The 20,824-nt window shown below is 35.1% G+C and overlaps 1 protein-coding gene across 5 annotated transcripts in view; it reads left to right on the forward strand.

The window, feature by feature from the left end:
- The window catches only part of LOC106663643, a 303,217-nt gene that overhangs the window by 133,872 nt on the left and 148,521 nt on the right, over nt 1–20,824 (forward strand). For 2 of the 5 annotated variants that reach the window (XM_014388633.2, XM_024226677.1), the window contains exon 5: nt 10,708–10,759. In XM_014388633.2, the coding sequence (XP_014244119.1) occupies nt 10,708–10,759 (52 nt within the window). Of the gene's footprint in view, nt 1–10,582; nt 10,760–20,824 lie in introns of all 5 variants that reach the window. The other 3 variants (XM_014388635.2, XM_014388632.2, XM_014388634.2) reach the window with 3 other exon arrangements.

A 20,824-nucleotide genomic window follows, 5' to 3' on the forward strand; every position in this document is an offset into this window, starting at 1 on the left:
TTTTTTTACCTTTCGTGGGTGAGAGTTGTCCATTTAAATACCACCAAACTTTTAAAATAGCACGTCCCCTTTTGTAAGCCTCTGCGACCGGTTCACCTTTCGCTTATGTTTGTACGCGCTATTGTTTGCGTTCACACCTCAAATGTAAATCTTTCAGGAATGAAGTCACCCACTATTTACTATCCTTGACGCGCCATGAGCCTATTTCGCTTTAAATCGGTACTTACAATGTTTCACACAAATATTATTTTAGGACAACACGCAAGAAACTATTCTCTCCTAATTATCCATGCTAAAAGTTTAACATTTAATTATTAACAAAAATAAGCTGGTAAAAAAACTAATTTAACTAGTATGGATGTATGTCAAACTTCCCCAATTGCTTTGTAGCAAAATTCAAGATGGTAATGACCTGCATTATTAAATTTTAAGTTTTAATAACTTTTGAGCCTTTTTTCAGTTATGCCTACAGATCTATTTGTGTTTCTTTAAGTGCCATGTTACCAATTTTAAGTTTGTTCCTTCTGAGTGAAAGTACGAAGATGGTTTAGTTGAAGGACCTTTGATAATTCGCTTCGAATGTCAGGCTCCTCTTAAACGTCTGTCTTTGTTGTCTTCTGACCTAATTTATTTAAAAGTAGACTTGATGATGCTTACTAGACAAGCTTCGTTTAGCAATTTGATTCGCTTATTCGTTACCATCTATTATAGCCCGTCAACCAGGCCAGAAAGGCTCGGTACTTCTTGATTGAAGTTGTAACTGCGTTCTTCTTGTTTAGATTTAATCTTTTCACAATTCTTAGCTTTAAGCTCTGCCTGATTGTATGTTTATTAACACTTTTTTAAAGCAGTTTGTTATTTCTTCTTAGCAGTTCTTAGCAATCTCTATTTTCTAGTCAGAAAGAACTTTGTTTTGGGAAAAAAATTGTTTATAACACCTTGGTAAATTTTTAACTACCTATATCTCTTTTTTTGTTCATTTTGTTTTTAAATTTGTTATTGATTTAGTGGCCAATTATTTAAGAATGTAATATTTGTGTTTATGTAAAATTATGTCCATAATAATAAATGAAGTCAATTTTGTAGTTTTATTTTACAGTTCTTGTTTTGATGAGTGTAAGGTTTTGTTATTAATATGCTGGTTTTTCTTGTCTGTACCTTGTTGTGGTGTTGGTTCATAAAAAACAGGTATAAAACAGGATAAATCGAATTTTGGCCAAATGAGATAAGTGCTTACTTCAGTAAGTCCTTAGGCCTGATAGACTGTTTATAAATTATTAAGTCGAGAAAGAAACCATGCCTTTTTGAACAGTAACTAATGTGGCAAAAAGATATGTTGAAGTACTTTTCTTTGTAACTATTCAATTAATGAAGTTTATTATTAAGATTATTCGGAAATCGTAAGATGAGGTCTGGTGTGACGTAGGTTTTAGAAAAACATTTTCTTGATCGTTTCAACGTTTCAATCTTTATTGAGATCATCTTCAGGGTTCAAAGTGTTCGTTTTCCGCGTAGATGTGTCCTTCTTGTCTGTCGTGTTGAGAGTGCCTTAACAGAAATTAAATTTGACCAAGGGTCCAAATTTTAAAATTGCGATCCTGTGGAGTTTTGTTACGTTTACTTATCCAGTTTTGTGAGAGTACATTAAAATCAAACTTGAACAATCTATTTTTAACTGTTATACAGCTTTTTCCTAAAATTTTGGTTTTGATCTTTCTTTTGGCATTTGTTCGATGAATAAGGTAACAAAACAACAGAGGTTCCTTTAAATTTACCATCGAGAGACTTCCTCCAATGAATTTCCCTACTGTAATTTGTTTAAAAAATCAATTTAAGACCGGTTCACGTGCCATTAAAATTCCGACTTTCCGGCTTCGCGAATAAATTCAGGGATTTATGCAAATTTATATAAACTAACAGAAATTATGAACGTTTATTAAACAGTGTAAATTAAACAATATGAATTTTTAATTTTAACGAAATCAAATACGTTTTTAGTTATAGCTTATTGTTAGATTTATCTCGTGATTATTTGTACTTTAGTAGTTTTACCGAGGGATAAGTAGTGATTAAATTTAAAAAAGTTTTGATTTTTATTACCTGAGGCGGTGTCAGAAATCCATATTAGTTTGAAAAAGTGAAAGTAAAAATATAAAGGGTTCTTTTAATTTTCAAGAAGTACTTACTACATAAGACTTTTTCTATCTCCTGTATAAGATTTCTGTGTATAAAATAAACTGCAGTTAAAAACGACATAAATATTCTGTGGAGGAAACATTCAAGGTAACTCCCAGGATCCGGCTGGAAAGAAGAATCCGATTCTTAATTTATTTTCACTACTCTATTGACCAGAGCCGACCCAAAACGGCCCAAACAAGAAAAAAGACCCAAAATTTAATTACATAGGAATCATGAAGCGTGAAATCGGAATCGCTCGGAGGCGGACTTAATGGACTGTGAAATCTGATTGTCGACCGAGATTGAGACGCCCTGGACAAGCGCAGGAAAAAAATAAAAATAAATAAACACTTTCCGCAACATAGCCGGATTTATTTCTCATCTCGTCTTGTTGTTTTCAATTAATCTTGGGTGTTCCATGCCTATTAGCCTGTCATGCGTGCGGGGAAGTTATTACGGCCAGAGTACAAAATAAAATAAAATTGGATTGGAAAAGAAGTATGAAAGTAGACAATGGATGTGCTTTGAGTTGAAAACGTTTCATTAAGTTTTTGCAAGGTACACCTATTACGAGGATAATGGAAAATCAATTTTATCTGGCTTTCCATTATCAAAGCTAAGGAAGAGTTAAATAAAAATAACAATTTCTTGTAAGGTAAAGTACATTTTGTCCTTATTAATAACCAAACTATTCATTTTTTCAATTTCAAACAGTCAGGTTGTGTAAGTTCGTAAGAAACATTCTAGTGTTTATAACAATGAATCGTTTAGCGCAATTAGTTTTATTTTCTCATTGTTGCAGTTGTTTTATCAATTCTTCAACGACAATTCTCTCTGACCTCTGACAGGATGCCATAAGTTTTCCATTCTCCGTGATAATTGTGCAGTTTCGCCTTGCTGCCTGCATCTTGACATTGATTAGGTCTCGAAAGGACAGCCCAATTAAAAATAGCAAATAATTGTGACATTTCTCCATGGGGTCTCTGCGGCGGTGAACATGGGATTTTGCCGTTTCCGATCAATTGTTCGGTGAATCGCGGGCTTTTTCAAGATAGCTACAACTGCTCGTGATATTTGTTTCAAATTGGCCTAAAAAGTTGAAATTCACCGTAGTGTACCTACTGGTTATCGAGTTACAAAAAATGTGATGCTGTTAATCTTTAACAGATTTTAGCTTCTGTACTGTTATCTTGTATTTTTTTATGGTCGTATACTCGGTCGCTTTTAAATACTTTATTCTTTTGTTATCTGAATAGGTCTTATATGTGTGGCAGTCGTTTCATTTTCTTTTTTTAGGGCTTTTCTAGGAATCCGTAGCTTTTCCTCGCTATTGCAGAGCTTGTGCCAGGTCGTGGTTCTCTCTGTCTCCTCTAGAAACAATCGGAGTTAGTCATCTGTTGAATGTCCTATGTTTTAAAGAGGTATTATACAGGATATTATTCGAGGCTCCCTTTTTAACTAGGATGTCTACCGTCTCGTTCTCTGAAATTTCGTCATGACCTGGGACCCACCTGAATCTCAGGCTATTTGTAGATTCCAGTTTTCAAGGGTATTTAGGCAGTTCCAGTTCAGTTTTAAGTTGCTTGCTATAATGATATGGTTGCACCCTTGAGATGTCTGCTTAACTATTCGGCTTCGAAGATATGTAGTTGTGTTGGAGCCATATTGAAAGATGGTTTACCATCTTTGAGCCTTAGAAGAGCTCATGTTTGTTTCTTTAATGCACCAGTTCTTTTTATGTGCTGTTCAATTGCTGTTTTTTTGGCTTTGGTTCTGCCTAGTTGTTTGAAATGTCCTTATGACCATGGACCCACCCTAGCGTCACGGTATTTAGACAGTTCCAGACGTGTATTAAGTTGATTTTTATAATTGTATGGTTGCACCCTTGAGATGTCTATCTACAACAATCCAGCTTGGAAGATAGTTGTGGTGGGGCCATATTGAAAGATGGTTTACCATCTTTGAGCCATAGAGGAGCTTCGTGTTTTTTTTCTTTAATGTACCAGTTCTTTTTATGTGCTGTTCCACTATTGTGCTTTTGGCTTGCTTGCTGCCTCGTTGTTTCAAATGTCCTCATGACCTGGGACCAACCTTAGCGCCAAGCTATTTAGGCGATTCCAGTCCAGTTGTTTTCTATAATTGTATGGTTGCACCCTTGAGATGTCTATTTAACAATTCGGCTTGGAAGATAGTTGTAGTGGAGCCATATTGAAAGGTGGTTTACCATCTTTGAGTTTTCCGTATACCATAGAAGAGTTCCATCTTTTTTTCTCTAAGGCACCAGTTCTTTTTTATGTGTTCTGTTCCAAGGCTGTGTGGCTTGAATGCTACCTCGTCGCCTGAAATTTCCTCATGACCTTAGACCCACCTTAGCGTCAGGCTATTTAGGTGATCTCTGATTAGGGTGTGTTAGATTGTGCCAAACAGGTTTTGCGTTGAGTTATCTTAGCTTTTTATTATTTATTTTAAGTGCGCATGTTTCTATGTCTAGCAGTACGGCATGAAAGATTGTCATGGTGGGACCGAGGGACGTATGGTACTCATAGTTAGGGCCGTTTCATGTCCATTCCCTTACGATTTTCCATCTTTGAACCATCCGTATACAATTGAAGACGTCCATGTTTTAGAATTTTATCTAATACGGCAGTTCCTTTCTAACGAGACTATTATTTATGGCACAAAAAAGATTTGGATTTATGTGTTTTTACGAGGCTTCCTTCTTGGCTGGGATGTCTGCTGCCTCTCCTGCAATTTCCTCATATCCTGGGCCCAGCTTTAGTGTTGGTTATTTAGGCAGTTCCAGTCTAGTTTTGAGTCGATACCGTAGACTTGAATAGCCTTTAGAGATCCTGGCTATCTGATGGCATTATATTGCATCCTTGAGATGTTACACCAGTTAAAAAAAAATTGGGCTATTAACGATGACCGATGTCTAGAAGAGACTTGTAAGTATGTCGGGTTCGAACCCGGGACCTTTACCTTACAGTGATGAGCGCCGTGTCAACGCCTAAACCGTTCGAGCCATCAATGCCCCTATGAGATGTTTTTTTTTTTTTCATGTACACTTATTTCTATGGCTAGAAATTAAGCTTGAAAGACATGTAGTCATGTTGTGCTCATATTGTGGTCCTTAGAATATAAATAGATTAGGCTCAATATTGAATTTTTTATATTCATTTAAAAGATGTAATAAATATAGTTACTCCATGTACTTTGAGAGTCTGGAAAACACCTGTATTGTTATACCTGATAAATTGTTCCTAATAATATGGAAGTTGTAAGAACTAAAAATGCATTAAAAAAATATTGCGTAGCAGAATCATAGAATCTTTAAAATTTGTTAAAGGTAATAAGTGAAAAATGCAACAGATATACAGTTGAAGGGGTAAAAATAGTACCAAGGCAGAAATATCAACAGTTTTTCATGCCGTTTCAGCCTTGAGTTTTGAAAAAATATCACGGTTACAATAATTGTCCTGTATTGTTTATATTACATGATCTCGTTTTTACCTCGGTGGAACGTTTTGAATCAATAATGAACAAGTTTTACAATGCGACCTGAATTGCATCAGTTTCCGTGTCGTGATTTACAAGAAAAAACCTCTCTCTTTCTCCAAGGGTCCTTTGAAATGCTTCCTATATATTCAAACCCTTTAAAGAAATCTACGGAAAGATAATAAAAATATAATTAACAATTTATCAATTTAACGATTTATCTAAAAAAAGGAAGAAAGAGTTTATACTGTGAATAAAATGTGCGAATCGTCATGTCGTTAGTGTGGGCAAGAGTTTGAAGGTACCGGTCAGCCTTTCTAAGCGTATAAATGGATCATATGCATTTAAATGGTCCCGATTCGAAAATTGGGTTTGGTTTTACAATGGTCTCTAAATCTGAGGCCATTGCACTTCCCTGAAAGCCGTGTCCAACAAAAGAAATCCGAGTGTGGGATGGTCACTGGTACAAGCCTGACAAACGATTCCCTGATGACGAACAAGGCCTAAATTAAAAGAAACGTTTTGAAACTTGCTGAGAGATAATTAATGTGAGCTGGATGAAATATGACTATACGAGATCAATTAATAACATGAACTCCTAGTTACATTGAAACCATTAATTTTACAGTAGACATTGCCGTAATAATGGAATATTCTGTAACTGAACAATTTTATAACCTCTTATTTAGATTTATTTTTTATAGGTATTTTCTTAGTTCAATATTTGGAAAAAAAAAGGAAAGTAATGTGGACAGTATTTATACTAATTTTAACAAGGTTTCAGCCAAGTTTTAATCATACTTACATACACCTTCATTTCTTTTTAAAAAGATAGTTCCTACTCACAGTAAGTTGTTTTGCAACGATACGGATGTCGAGCCTTTTAGCTCATCATCAGGTTGAAGGACTTCTACAACCACGTCTCTCGACATGAATTGCCAAAGTGAACCCGCTGATACCTCCGCCAACGCGACGTTCCAATTAGCAGCTGATTTGTTTAATGGCGCTCAATTTGAACGCGCGAAACGCGGAAATTATAACCCAAATAAATATTATACTAGTAAATACTTAATATTATTAAATTACTATAAAAATAATAACAATTAAAATAATTAGTTTAATTATTTGGATGTTTGATATTATTTATCTATATATTTAAAATGGGAGGTAGATCAAAATCTGTTATATTATTAATTCATTTATCACCATGTTCAATTTTACATTTTTTAATTTCAATTTTCTCTTCAAATTTCTCAAACCAATCTAATTCTTTCCCTTTGTTGAAACTATGTAACACTCTTGTATTTAGATTTGAATTGAAATTATGTTTTATTTCTTTTAGATGGTCCTTAAATTCCGAAAATTTGCTCGATTTAGGCAAGTGTTCTTTCACTCTTGTTTTTATTTCTCTACCGCTTTGTCCTATATATTTAATATCACAATCAATACAATTGAGTTGGTAAACCCCACTTTTTGCCAAGTTGTCTACTTTGTATTTAGGTTTTGAGAGGATGTTTTTAAGTGAACCCGTACTTCTAAAAGCTATTCTAAAACCTTCTTGTTTAAAATTTTTTTTAAAACTTTTTCCGATAATTCACTAATGTAACCTAATGATTCATTTGCGGTGGGGTGGCTGAGTCCTATTGTTGATTCATTTAAAGTTAATTTTTTATTCTTTTAACTAGCAACCTATCAATAAATATCTCTTGATACCCGTTGTTTTTTGCTAAGGTTTTAATAGTTTTTAATTCTTTTTTATAGTATCAGGTGTTAGCGGAAGTTTTAACATCCGGTCTATGAGCCAAATGAAACCAGCAGCCTTTTGGGACCATGGGTAGTAAGAATCCGCTGGTATCATAGTTGTGGGTTTTCTATATATGTCTATTTCTATTAGGTTGTTTATTATGGACAGTTTTAGGTCTAAATTATTATTTTTATAGTAATTTAATAATATTAAGTATTTACTAATATAATATTTATTTCCGCGTTTCGCACGTTCAAATTGAGCGCCATTATACAAATCAGATGCTAATTGGAACGTCGCGTTGGCGGAGGTATCAGCGGGTTCACTTTAGCAATTCATGTCGAGAGACGTGGTTGTAGAAGTCCTTCAGCCTGATGATGAGCTAAGGGCTCGAAATCCGGTTTGGTGCAAAACAACTTACTGTGAGGAGGAACTATCTTTTTAAAAAGAATTGAACACCGCACTCACCCCATCATTCATCATTTCTACACCTCCATTGTCCGTCAGTTAATATGTAATATAAGATCGCAGTTTAGACAATTTTTTGCGAGAATATCTTTAACAACTTTACACGACTTTTGATTACTAGTTTTTTGATATCCTACTTTCTTTCTTAACGTCGTTAGTCACTCAGACTACCTTTTACGGTGAAGCTTTAAATCTTTAAACCTCACTACAAGGAAAGAATGAACCCTTTAAAATACGACCAATCATTTTTTTCTTACTCCAATGAACCCACTTTGTGTATAATATGCAATGTTGGTCTTCTTTATACACTTTGAAACAATTTTCTATATAACAAGCTTTGTCGTATTATTTTTTAAATATTTTTTTATAAGTTAGTTTATATTTCATCAAATGGAATGTTTGGAATGATAGATTGGCGCACAGAATTTTCAGAACCTTCGATTCTCTAGAGCGGAACTAAAAAACGAATATAATTTAAGCTCTGACTTACACACACGCTTTGACACAAGTTTGGGAGTGGTGCTAGTGTGACCTAGACTTATATCGAGAGTGAGAGAGAGAGAGAGAGAGAGAGAGAGAGAGAGAGAGAGAGAGAAAGAGAGAGAGAGAGAGAACGAGAGAGAACGAGAGATATAGGTAAAAATTACTTACATACCATAACTATTCCCAAATATACACACATATTATGTTACATCGTTTTCCATAATACAAACATAAACTTTCGCTTCTGCCAAACGGTCTTAGATAAATTTTTCTTTTGCAATATTCCGAAACGTACTAATTTGGAACATGTGGTATGTCAATTCCTTCCAAGGTCAATGGTTTGATAATAAAATAAAAAACAAAGGAAATAAATAAATTCAAGAGAGAGAGAGAGAGAGAGAGAGAGAGAGAGAGAGAGAGAGAGAGAGAGATATTAAAAAATAAGAGAGTAAAAATGTGTGGAAGAAGAGTGACTCTGTGAGAGAGGGAAAAGAGAGAGATAGATTATTAAAGATGAGATAGATTATCAAATAAATAATAAACAAATTTCAAGTCAATGTTAGTGAATTTATGGTTTTATAATTTCCTCAATCATACCCAACCATGTAAAGAAGAAATTAATTCAAAACGTAGGAAAAAAAAAGAAGTTGGGATAATTGTATTTCGTTTAAACTCATACTTTTTTTAACACTTATTGTTAAACCTGCGGAAGGAATGATATGATCAGATTTATTCAAGCAGAATGGTATTTTATCTTGAAACCCCTTTTGACATTGGAATAAAAAATTTATAATTTTCTTTGTCTGCTAGAATTGTAAATAATTGAAAACCTATCAGATCGTCAGTTAATTTTAATTCCCGTTGCATTTGAAACTTTTTTTTGGAGGAGGATGATCATCAAATGATGATTATCTATGATGATGAATAACTTTCTCATATCAATAATAATGAAATGAAATTTCGTTAACTTGATTAAACTATTATAATCAATGTTTAATTGTGGAAGAAAAAATAGGATCTGATTTAGTCACTCATGCGTGTCAAGTAGACTGATAGTTTATCATTGAACTCTTCTTTTTGTAATCAGATTTTTAACGATGGTCAGAATTTAAAGTTGTTTAAATCTGACCTCTCACGGACACAAAGCTGAGGATAATTTACTTACTGACATGACAATCATGATTCGAATTTCGTGACGCGTTCTGACGTTTTGCCCGGTATTCGGCCTCCGCAAGACGGCCAAAGCACTCCTGGGATCTGCACATCTCAAGACGTGCTCGACATAGTAACGTAGGTGGACTTGCAAATCAGTCGCAGATCTATGTACGATGACCGGAAGAAGTTCTAACAAGGGACGACCATTTATATGCAAATTAATGTGGGCGCGGAAAATTTGCATGTTCGCCCTTTTTCGGATGAAAATATAGCCTACCCGATAAATTGGACGGTAAAGCTTGTTATATCCGTTCGCGCCTTTTTTGATCTGAGATATAATTATTCATTTATACAAGCCCTGATTTCTGCAAAACAGTTATGACATATATTTTTACAAAAGTGTGAATAACCTTTCACTGAATAATTACAACCAATTTGCATAAACAAAGCCATTAATTTTACATAAAAATGACTGTTTTATAAGTGAATAAATTGAATTATAAAAAAAAATTATGGCAGTTTTTAACCATTCGGTATTAAAAAAACAACTCACTCTTTCACTATTTAAAAAAATATTAAATAATTCCAACTGAGAAAAAACACAAAAACAAATGAATGTAAGTTGTGAACGGTCTTGTTTTATTTTCCTTCCCACCAAATAATTTTAAAAAAACTCCGTTTTCGCTATTTTAAAAAGTATTCGGATGTCCAACTAAGAACAAAAAAATGGAATTAAGTTGGTGAACGGTCTTTTGCTTTATTTTCCTCCCCCTTAAATAGCTAAAAAAAACTCTCCCTTTCGCTATTTTAAATTAAGAACTTCCAAATGAGAACAAAAAAAATGGAATTAAGTTGATGAACGGTTTTTTGTTTGATTTTCCTCCCCTTTAAATAGCTAGAAAAAAACCACTTCCTTTCGTTATTTTAAAAAGGATTAAGTACTTCCGACTGAGAACAAAAAAAAAGATGGATTTAAGTTGGTGAACGGTCTTTCGTTTTATTTTCCTCACCCCTCTTAAATAGTTTCCGTTGCATGGTGACATCCGTGGTGATCCGCAGGTTCCTCCGGCCGCGAAGTGAAGTGATTCGGTGATGTTATGGTGGTGATACTCATCGTCGGGGGAGAACACCCCTCACCGCATCCCTCGTCGACGACTGTATCAATTGTTTCTTCGGATTCGCAGGTTTCCCCTGATGACCAGTTGGCCACTACAAAGGAAGGTATGCAGGATGGTGGTAAGCCAATTATTTTCAAACACATTTTATGCTTTACTAACCACAGGATGATCTATACGCGTGATATGTGACATCTACTTTTCTACTTTTTTAGTGTGTTTAAAATACGATTCAAAACCAATTTACAGTACATACAATTCAATTATTTCCAGATTTTAATTTTTATACTCTTTTCATTTTTATGTAGATTCTGTTTTTTATGTATATATATATATATATATATATATATATTTATTTATTTATTAGGCATCAAACGTGTCAAAATTTTGTTGACCGTATTTCGGTAATTTTACAATGTCGATTATTTTTTGAAAAGATGCAGAAAGTTGCCATATCTCGTAACCATTTTCTAAAAATCTATTTGTTTTGTTACAACCAATATTTTTTATGTGTTTCTTTTAGTATCCTACAGATTTATCGTTAAGGTTTAAAAAAATACGGTATCGTTAATTTATGGTAACAACCTAAAATTGTGACAAAATTGTGCACCTTCTTTTCAATACTGAATATATTTTTGTCCGTTCTTAAGTGTTTAAAAAAATTGTTTATTATATTGTAGTACCAATTATTGCTTTATAAAGTAGAAATAGAATCGTTTTAATAGGACGATGGAATGATGAATAAACACAATTTATGCTTTACTAACCCCAGGATGATCCATATGCGTGATATGTGACATCATGTTTTATCTTTTTTTGGTATGTTTAAGGTACGATTAAAATCCAATTTACATTACCTAGAGCGGTTTATCAAACTTATACCCTATATTTTTAATTTTGAGAATTCGTATTGAAAAATCTGTAGGGGTGTTGAATAAGTAGTTCAGTCCTTTCCGACATCCGAACATTCATTAATTAATTAAGTTAACATTCACAGTTGTTTCAATATGTAAGATAAATAACAGGTTTAAAATTAAAAAAAAAAACTATTTTAAACGACTTAAAAAAGTTGGCCTAATTCAGCTTATCAGTTTTCACAATGAACAGTCAGTTCGACTTTTGCTAAAAAAAACTCGGAAAAGAATAAAAAACAGTTTACCATAACTAAAAGTCAATTAATTATTCTTTTTATCTAAGGTGTTGTTAGACATGAAAAAATTAGTGCCACGAGCGGGATTCGAACCCACGTCCTTCTGCTCAATACGCCGCTGCTCTAACCACTTGTGGATCGTGGGTTCGAATCCCGCTCGTGACACTAACTTTTTCATCTCTACCAAGACCTTGGATAAAAAGAATATTTACATATATAATTATAGAGGTATTTCCTGCCTGTACTCAATCGCAAAACTTTTCTCTGCTCTAGTCCTATCCCGCATTGACGCCTTCGTACTAAGAAAGGGTTTATTGAGTGTATATCAAATGGGTTTCCGTAAAGGTTACTCTACAAGTGATAATCTACTTGTTCTGTTAAATATCATTAATATCAAACTGGCCAAGCCTAAACAAAAAATTTTTTGTTTTTTCGTGGACTTAAAAGCCGCATTTGATTTTGGTTAGATCGTAGAGGACTTTTGTTCAAAATTAGTAACTATGGCTTCTCTTCCAAAATTTTGAATATCCTAAAATCCCTTTTCACACAAACAGCATCAGAGGTCCGATGGCGTGAAGGTTTATCCAATTTTTTGAGGTTAAATGTGGTGTTAGGCAGGGTTGTCTATTCAGTCCAGTTCTGTTCGCTCTCTTTCTTGATGATCTCCCCTTGACTCTCGAATGTGGAGTCCGAATAGGCGTCCGCCACGCCTAGAAATATAGATTAGACCTAACTATGGAATTCAATTTCTGACCCCTCCAATTCATTCACTCAATTTCCTTTATATAATATATGCCTTTATTATATCCGATTTTTTGTCCCTTTACCATTAAGACTTTTTCCCTCGGTTTGTTTTCTATTAGAAGTAGTTTTACTATTATGTTTAATCTTTTTTGATGGTGTACTAGCAAGTAGCGAATAAAGTTATAACCTCGCTTTAATTCTTATTATTTTTTCGTTTATTCTTTTTCTCTTGACAACGACCTCCGGCAGACGGATTGTGGTCCATGCCTGTATTATGCATTGCTAATAATCATTGTTATATACGTAGAAATAAAAAGCAAAAAAGAATATTTACTTGAAATAATTAATATGGTCAATTACGACCGCTAAAAATATATGGATTAATATAACTAACAATGTTTAAATAACGCTTGAAATAACAATTTCATATAACTGCCAGATTGACTAGATTGGTAGAAGTTAGTATTTGATGATTTAAAAAAATTACTGTGTATTTTGTTTTGTTTTATTTTTACATATAAGTATAAAGTTGGCAGGGTTAAATCTAAGCTCTATGCTTTCAATAGAGGGAAAGACCACGCTGTTTCTCCATGTCCTTTAATAATGTTTTATATAAACAAGAAAAGGCCATCCTTGAAAGCATTAGAAATATAATTGCACTTCTGTTGCTATAATTGAATCACCTTTCCTTTGACCTGTCCTTTCAGATTCGTGATGAGCGCCTGCAGAATGCCAAGCGATTAAATCGTGAGCTATGAAAATATGCCGTGGAAAAGCGGAATCGTCGGAAAGAAAATTGTCACTTTATGCTTTAATTTTCTTTTAACTACCCGCGGCGCCTTCTGAATCCCCTGAACCGAATAACGAATTGAAGCCGGTGACAACGTGAGCAATTGTTAAATAGAAGTTTCGACTTGGGTGCCAAAACAAAGGGCGCACGTTTCATAGCGACTCGAAAATCATTTGCATGCCTAGGTACAATTTCCTGTTTTACAAGAACAGCTTGGACGTCAACGGACTCGATTTATCTTTAGAATAATCAGCCGTTCATTGAACGGAATTTAAATAGGTTCACTATGGTAATGGTTTGAACTTAGACTGGCAAGGGGCTGCTACGGATCCCACGATCACATACTTTAATGGAACTTTTTCTGGTGATCATAGGTCGAAAAATACTAGTCACGTGTCCAAACGTTCTTACCGATAGACCCAAGGAGCCGAGATTTATAAAAAGTAATTTATTATATATATAGCATATTACTATATGAGCTCAAATCTACGCACGTCTGCGCATACGTACGCAGTTGAGGTTATCACATCTCGCAATCCACCTTCAATTCCAGCTTTTGTAAATTACAAGTAATTACCGGCAGACCGGGGTCAGAGCTCGGTCTTATCCGTCCAACCTCCGAGTTTGAGCTCAAGGGGGTTTCCAGGGCTAGGTCAATTCAGCCTCCAACGCATTCAGAGTCTAAATTCAAACCCATTCACATCTCACTCATTCTTTAAACTTTCTTATTTGCATACCATTCACTCAGTTAGGGTAGTACAGCAATCGATACCATCACCCTTTACAACTATTGGATAAATAACCGAGTTGAGAGTCGATGGGGTACTCACTGTCGACCCTCTCACACTACATATTCACGCTAATAAATACAATCACTCTCACCACACACTTAGGGTAATCAACACTATATACAATAAAACAATCTGTTTTCTCCGAGAATCGGAACCGGGGTCCCAAATACTCGCTGCCCTCGAGCACAGTTCTTTTATTGGGTGGTTCTTACACGCTTGCTATATGGAGCAAAGGAATGGCACCCTTCAGTTAAATAGGACATATCAACCAACCTTTTACTACATGCCGAGAACATACGCGGGGCATTGGCCCAAAAGTAAGCACTTCCCATGGCCTATTCTCAATTAGATGATGATGATCTACGAGTGAGATCTTCCGACGGTCACGTATCTTGCTTGACGGTGACAGCTCTCTGCCGATCCAGCTCCAGATCGCTGTCGAGCACAAGAACAATTCTTATATCGGGTGGCATTCCTACGCGCTCTCTATTTGGAGAGAAAGAATTGCAGCCTTGAATTAGGTGGGACACATCGAGCAGTACTTTTCTACATGTCGGACACTTGCAAACATCGATCTGCCTTTTTTTAGGGTAATAAAATATTTAGCAGGTTTGTATTACAGTGGATAAAATATCTGAAAAACGCAAAACCAAAAGTCTAATCAGCCAGGCCAAAAAACAACTCGGATTTTTAAACACCATTTAAAGTCATAAATACAAATTTTTTGAACGACACTGTTTGATAGTTGTTGTTTCATTTGTTTGATAAAGAATTATCGCACCGACAAAATAATAATTTATTTGTATTTTGATAGATAACTGGAATTTAATTCCTCTTAGATAGGCTTTTCGTGTTTTTGCGAAGTGTACACACAGGAATAATAATAATTAATAATAAATAACCGCTTTTAAAATGGTTGATAAATAAATTATACGCTACTGGCAGAGTGCTTAAAACCACAGGACGAATTATGTAATTATGATAAAAGTTGGAATAATGACATTTGTGAAGATTGATTTAAAAAAAATCTATAATGAATAGAAAATAGAACGAATGATTTAAATCATGCAACACCAACTAAAAAATTGGTTTTACATAAAAATTTATAACTCTTCTGGATTTTATCCAATGTCCACGCCATTAGCACCATTTATTTGAAAGGATAATTTTCCTTCTTTTCAGCATGGTTTAAATTTTATGTTGTTATAATACAAGTGTAATGCATAAAAGTGAAATGAACAAAAACTTGTATATCTCTAGTTTTAATTAATTAAGGTTTTTAGTTGAGATAAAAAAGTCAATGTCACGAGTGGAATTCGAACCCACGACCTTCGGCTAGATACGCCGTTACTCTACCACTTGAGCTATCGTGACTTCGATCCATTCGGGCACTATATATATTTTACACAGGGCGGGCGACCAAAATCGGGCACTAACTTCCCATCTCAATCCCACCTTTTGAGTTTTCCCTCCTTTTTGCCATTTTTCAAATGTCGTGCAAACTATTATTCGAGCGGCGTATCTAGCCGAAGGTCGTGAGTTCGAATCCCGCTCGTTGACTTTTTCGTCTCAACTAAAAACCTTAATTAATTGAAAGATATTAATTGGTCAAGCGGACCACGAAAACTAGTGAATTTATCTAGTTTTAATTTATTTACGAAAACATATTTTTCCCTTTACGTGTAATATGAAGCCACCTAAATCCGTGCAATGATTCTTGTGAAAAGTGGAGACATTTCATAATTATAACTATTTTTATTCTTTTTGACAACAAATCGGAAGAATTTGTGAAAAACAGGTTTTATTTTATTTTTACTAAAAATTTATATTCTGCAATTATTCCGGGGTACAGCAAATAAATTTCAACTTTGTTTATTAGTAAACCATGTTTTAACGAACTTTGCTCCGCCTATTGTTATCTCTTTCACTCTACATTTCTCTCTCTCATTCTCTCCAAATCTGCCAAATCTCTTTTAAGGACCCCTGTTCCGAGAAGGAGTTCTTGGTGCAGTTGGAATAGTTCTTGTCATTCCCACGGTGTATTTTAAACTATGAAGATTAGAAAGTTATTGGTGTGCTTTAAGTGGGACTTAATGGCCACTAAGGGATAATCATTGCTGACAAGGTCCTCCCGAAAGCTCGTCGTTTCGGAGTACACTTGAATATAAAGGGAAATTCAGCTACACTGCTCTTGAACGTTTGAATTCTTCATTATTATTCAAAGGTCAGACTTTAGCATTTAAATAATAACAAACGTGAGCTAGTCTATATTCTTCTCAAAAGCGTTGAGCAACAAATTCTTTTCCGGTGTATGGTTTGATCTGGAATACATATGTGAAGGTTTTTTTAAATTGTACTAAAGATTAAAGTATTTATTCAATATGCGAGAAAATGAGTAAGAGTTAAAGAGAATAAACTTTTTTTTTGTTTATACAGGGTGTCCTTTTTAGATTGCCCAGCTCAATTTCTCTTGACCCAATGACGCGATAAAACAAATACATGTTTAATTTTTATATCTAGTTTCAAATTTTTTCCTTTTATGGAGATAAATTATACAGGGTGCTCAGGCCCAGTTCAACTTCAAAATTTCAAATTCGACCCTATACATCCTGATATAAAATTTAAAGGATATTTTACGCTGGAAACAATGGCGCAATTGGATATTAAATTGGATAAAAAATTTGGAAGTTATGGCAAAAAGTTGGAAAACGCATTTCGTTTGTTTCCTTGTTAATTCCAATAATTTGCTTCTTCACTAAAATAAACATTAAATGCCTTTACAGTTTATATTCTATCATTGTTTTGTATTCCCAGAAATTTCCTGATCGCCTCACAGTAAACAACAAATCGTTTATTCGTGTTGGTCGCAATATGAAGAGATAAGGATCAGTTGCTGTTCCATCACCAAGAAACCGTAATTTCGACGAGGAGGTGAATATTTAATCTATGTTCGCAAAACTCAGAATTTTTCTATCCGATATGTCGAAAGGGTTTTAGGTTTTTCACAAAATAAAATTAGAGGTGTTCTCCTGGCTTACAATTTTAAGCCGTACCGCTCTCACATTTTCCGGGGCCTTCGGTATTCTGATTATGACAGGCGTCTAACGTTCCTTGCACAAATGTTGATTTGGGAGGCTGAAGAATCCAAGTTCACCTCTAATGACATACTAAACCATCGGAATTTTCGAACATGGGGAGAGGAAAATCCGAGAATTTCGTACACTTGCCATCATTAGGTGGTTCACAGTATCAATGTTTGGTGTGGACTTCTCGGAAATAAATTGATTGGTCCTTATTTCAACGAAAATCATTTAAATGGTGCTCGGACCCGCAATTTTTTGAGGCAGGTTTTATCAACACTATTAGATTATTTTGTTCTGCAACAACGACAAAGACTGATTTTCCAGTTTGGCAGATATCTCGCACAAAGTCCTTTGTATGTGAGACGTTATTTGAATCGTCACTTTCAGGATGGATAGGTCTTCATGGCCCTCCACTTCACTATTTTCTGTGGGGCCATTTAAAGAACAGTGTATAACCCAATCATAACCCAGCAACCTCAGAAGAACTACGGCGACGGATAGAAAATACTTGTCTCCGGCTCCCCTGACTCGATCGCTCTGAGCACCGGTGAAAAATGGTTAAAAAGAGCAAATCTTTTCTTCTTTACGGAAGGCAGGCAGGTCGAATATGAAATTTATAAATAGCACTGCCGTCTTCTGGCTTATTGTATTTTCCTGGTTCCTTACTTCAGTGCAATTGATTCGACCCTTCTCTTAAGAAGTCTAGAATGTCGTTGCTACAATTCCTTTCCCTGGGGTTAATCTGTATCCGAGGTTATGTCTCCATTAGAGCGGTTGCTTCCCACTCGTAGATAATATGGGTGGAGGTTTCTTCCTCCCCAACGCCTAACTTTCATATAGGATCATCATTAAATACGCCCATGTTGTGTAGGTGTTTCGATCAGATGTCAGTGACTGGTGCATAGCCCTATCACTCCTCTCAGTTTAGCCCTCTCTAACAGTAGCAGTGAGTTTACCAGTCTTGGTAAGAATTCGTTTCAACCATCCTTTAAAGCATCGAACTGTAGCTATTCAAGTCTTGGTGGGAGTTGTTTTATCATACAACGTGCATTGTGAAGCAGAAGTTTTCTGTGCCTAGCAGCTCTGTAGATTACCCACTTATCTTTTTTTCTTTTTTTATCCATTCTATGCTGAAGGATCTTTGTTTGTTATATTGTCCCAAAAATAGGTTCAGGACCTGTATATAGTCCTGGAGGTCCTCTTCTGGCCAGTGTGTCTTTTTCGTTACCCAAAATTTCTTTGCGTCCAAGATACCAGAAGGTTGTCGGGTTTCCCCAGGTTTTGGATGCATTCACTGACTAATTTTTATACCCTAATTCTTTATAAGCTGAGAGTAAATCTTTGTTAGATAAGACAACGAATTGTTAATATTTTTGGAAATATCAGTGAAATTATTGTGATGTTTAAATTGTCGCGTAGAAATGAAACACAAACTGGATAAAATGATGGATGGTAAAAAGGGTTGTTTTTTAAATTTTCTGGAAGATATGGTTTATAGGCGTGATCATTCCTGAAAAATCCACGAAGCACGGCCAGGGTGATAAATGTCTAACATTAATTTTGACATCTAGAAGCTTTATTAGCTAAAACTGTAATATCTCATTCTGGTTAATTTGGTTCTTTTGCAAATATGAATGATTCGCGTATCAAATTAATTTGTGACGGAGAACTTACAAGCGAATTAGCTGAGGGAAAAAATTCCCATCAGATTTGATTAATGGCTACAAAATTATCTTTTAGTCCTTGTTTTTCCCCTCTATAAAACGACCAAACCCGGATTTTTGCCGGTAAACCGCCGTTTCGAAACCAGCACGAACAATTTTTCCATATGTAAATTTGTCAGGCCCTCGGCGATTACACGACACTATTTGTTTTTCGACCTTGGCTTTTCAGATTTTCGAACAATTTTAAGGATAAAGCGCAATTTCTGATTGATCAACCAGTCCGTTTTATCGCGAGGTTGTTTAACATTTCTGTGGTTTATTGCGGAAATAAATCGAAAACCAGCAGGGAATTGATTAATTGAGCAATTTTTGTAATAAAGGTATCAATGAATCTTATTCCTTTTTCTAAAAAAAAATTATCATGTACCTTGAACCAAGAACCAAAACTTTCCACATTTTTAAGGTAGATTGATCATTTCCTTGACAATCTAATTAGATAGAATATGACACTAAAAATTGTCTTAACTGTCTTACAAATTCATCAGACTAAGAAAGCAAAAAATAGTTCTTAAATTACACATATTACATTATATCAACTGTAACGACAAACCTTCCATTGATGTATTTTATGCCATCCTTGAAAGTCTAGTACATATATTGAAACAATCAATTAGCAATGGGCACTAGATTTTGCGGTTGTTTAAGGTCATTTGATGTTGAGATAAGACCGTTGGACCGTACGGTCACGTACAAGTAACTCCATCATTATGCGATCGTGAGAATAAAAATCGCCCGAAATCACTATGGATGCAACTTTCTCCTTCTGCAGCCTTCTTAGTCACTCTCATTAATTTGATAACGGTTACCTTTCATAAATCGTTGATTATTTTATATTTACGTAACACCTGCCGCCATGCCGAATGACGCACGCAAAATACACAGTTACGGTCAGACACGTTTTTCCCATTGCTATTTTAGTCGTATGCTTAACATCTTGATATAACCCGACTGTTTTTAACGTTTCTCTGTTAATGTTTGTTCAAAACTCTTTTATGTTTATTACAGACAGACTAAAAACAAATTTTCACTAATTTTATTATTCCAAATTTTATCAGAATTGATGCTGCATCTGAAAAAGAATCTCCAGCAGGATCTCTCTTCACTTTACAGCCTAACCCAGGCTTTAATGATCAATATTGCCTTGCTTTTTTGACTCCGCCGGTTTTCAAGAGGAAGGCAGAACGCGGCGAGAGGAAGGTGTGACCCTTGCTCATCCTGGCCGGTAGTTTACCGTGGGAATTTTATTAAAAGTCACTCCTGTCATAATAATCAGTTAGGTACTGTTCCTCACTGAAGATGGCGTGAAGCCAAAACGCTTATGAGTGCAACATAAGAAACCAAGCATGAATTCATCATTCGTAGGAAGTTTTTTAAATCGTTAATTTGGTAATTGTAGAAAGTCTGCCATTATTTGACATTTCGAAAGATCCTCTGATAAAGATAAAAGTCGGGTTATCCAATAATGGTTTCCAATTCGGTACAATGGCCTATTCGAAGTATCGAAGAGGAACAATTTTCGACGGTAGACGCCATCGCTTTATCGCCGAGTCCTACCGAATCCTCATTGTTGGATATCAGCTAGTTATCTCATCCTGCCCATCGCCGTGTCGAAACTATCTCGTCAGAATTACCGATGGATTATTTTCACCTAGACTTACACAGTTTGAGAGGGCGGAGTTCGGTATATTTAATTCAATGGTCGTGTTCGAAAATCGCACGCCCTTCTTGGACAGGAGAAAAAAGGTATTGACGTTGCTCATTGAAAACAGCGTGCGTAACGATCATGAATATACATCGTAACAATGGATTATCAGATGTAATTGCTTATTCATAAGTGAATTTTTTTGTAATGACATTATAATCAAAACAATCAATGTCAATGCACATCGTTTTCCAGTGACATA

The sequence above is a fragment of the Cimex lectularius genome, unplaced genomic scaffold (assembly GCF_000648675.2).
Source record: "Cimex lectularius strain Harlan isolate CLEC.00 unplaced genomic scaffold, Clec_2.1 scaffold89, whole genome shotgun sequence".
In the NCBI taxonomy this organism is placed as follows: domain Eukaryota; kingdom Metazoa; phylum Arthropoda; class Insecta; order Hemiptera; family Cimicidae; genus Cimex; species Cimex lectularius.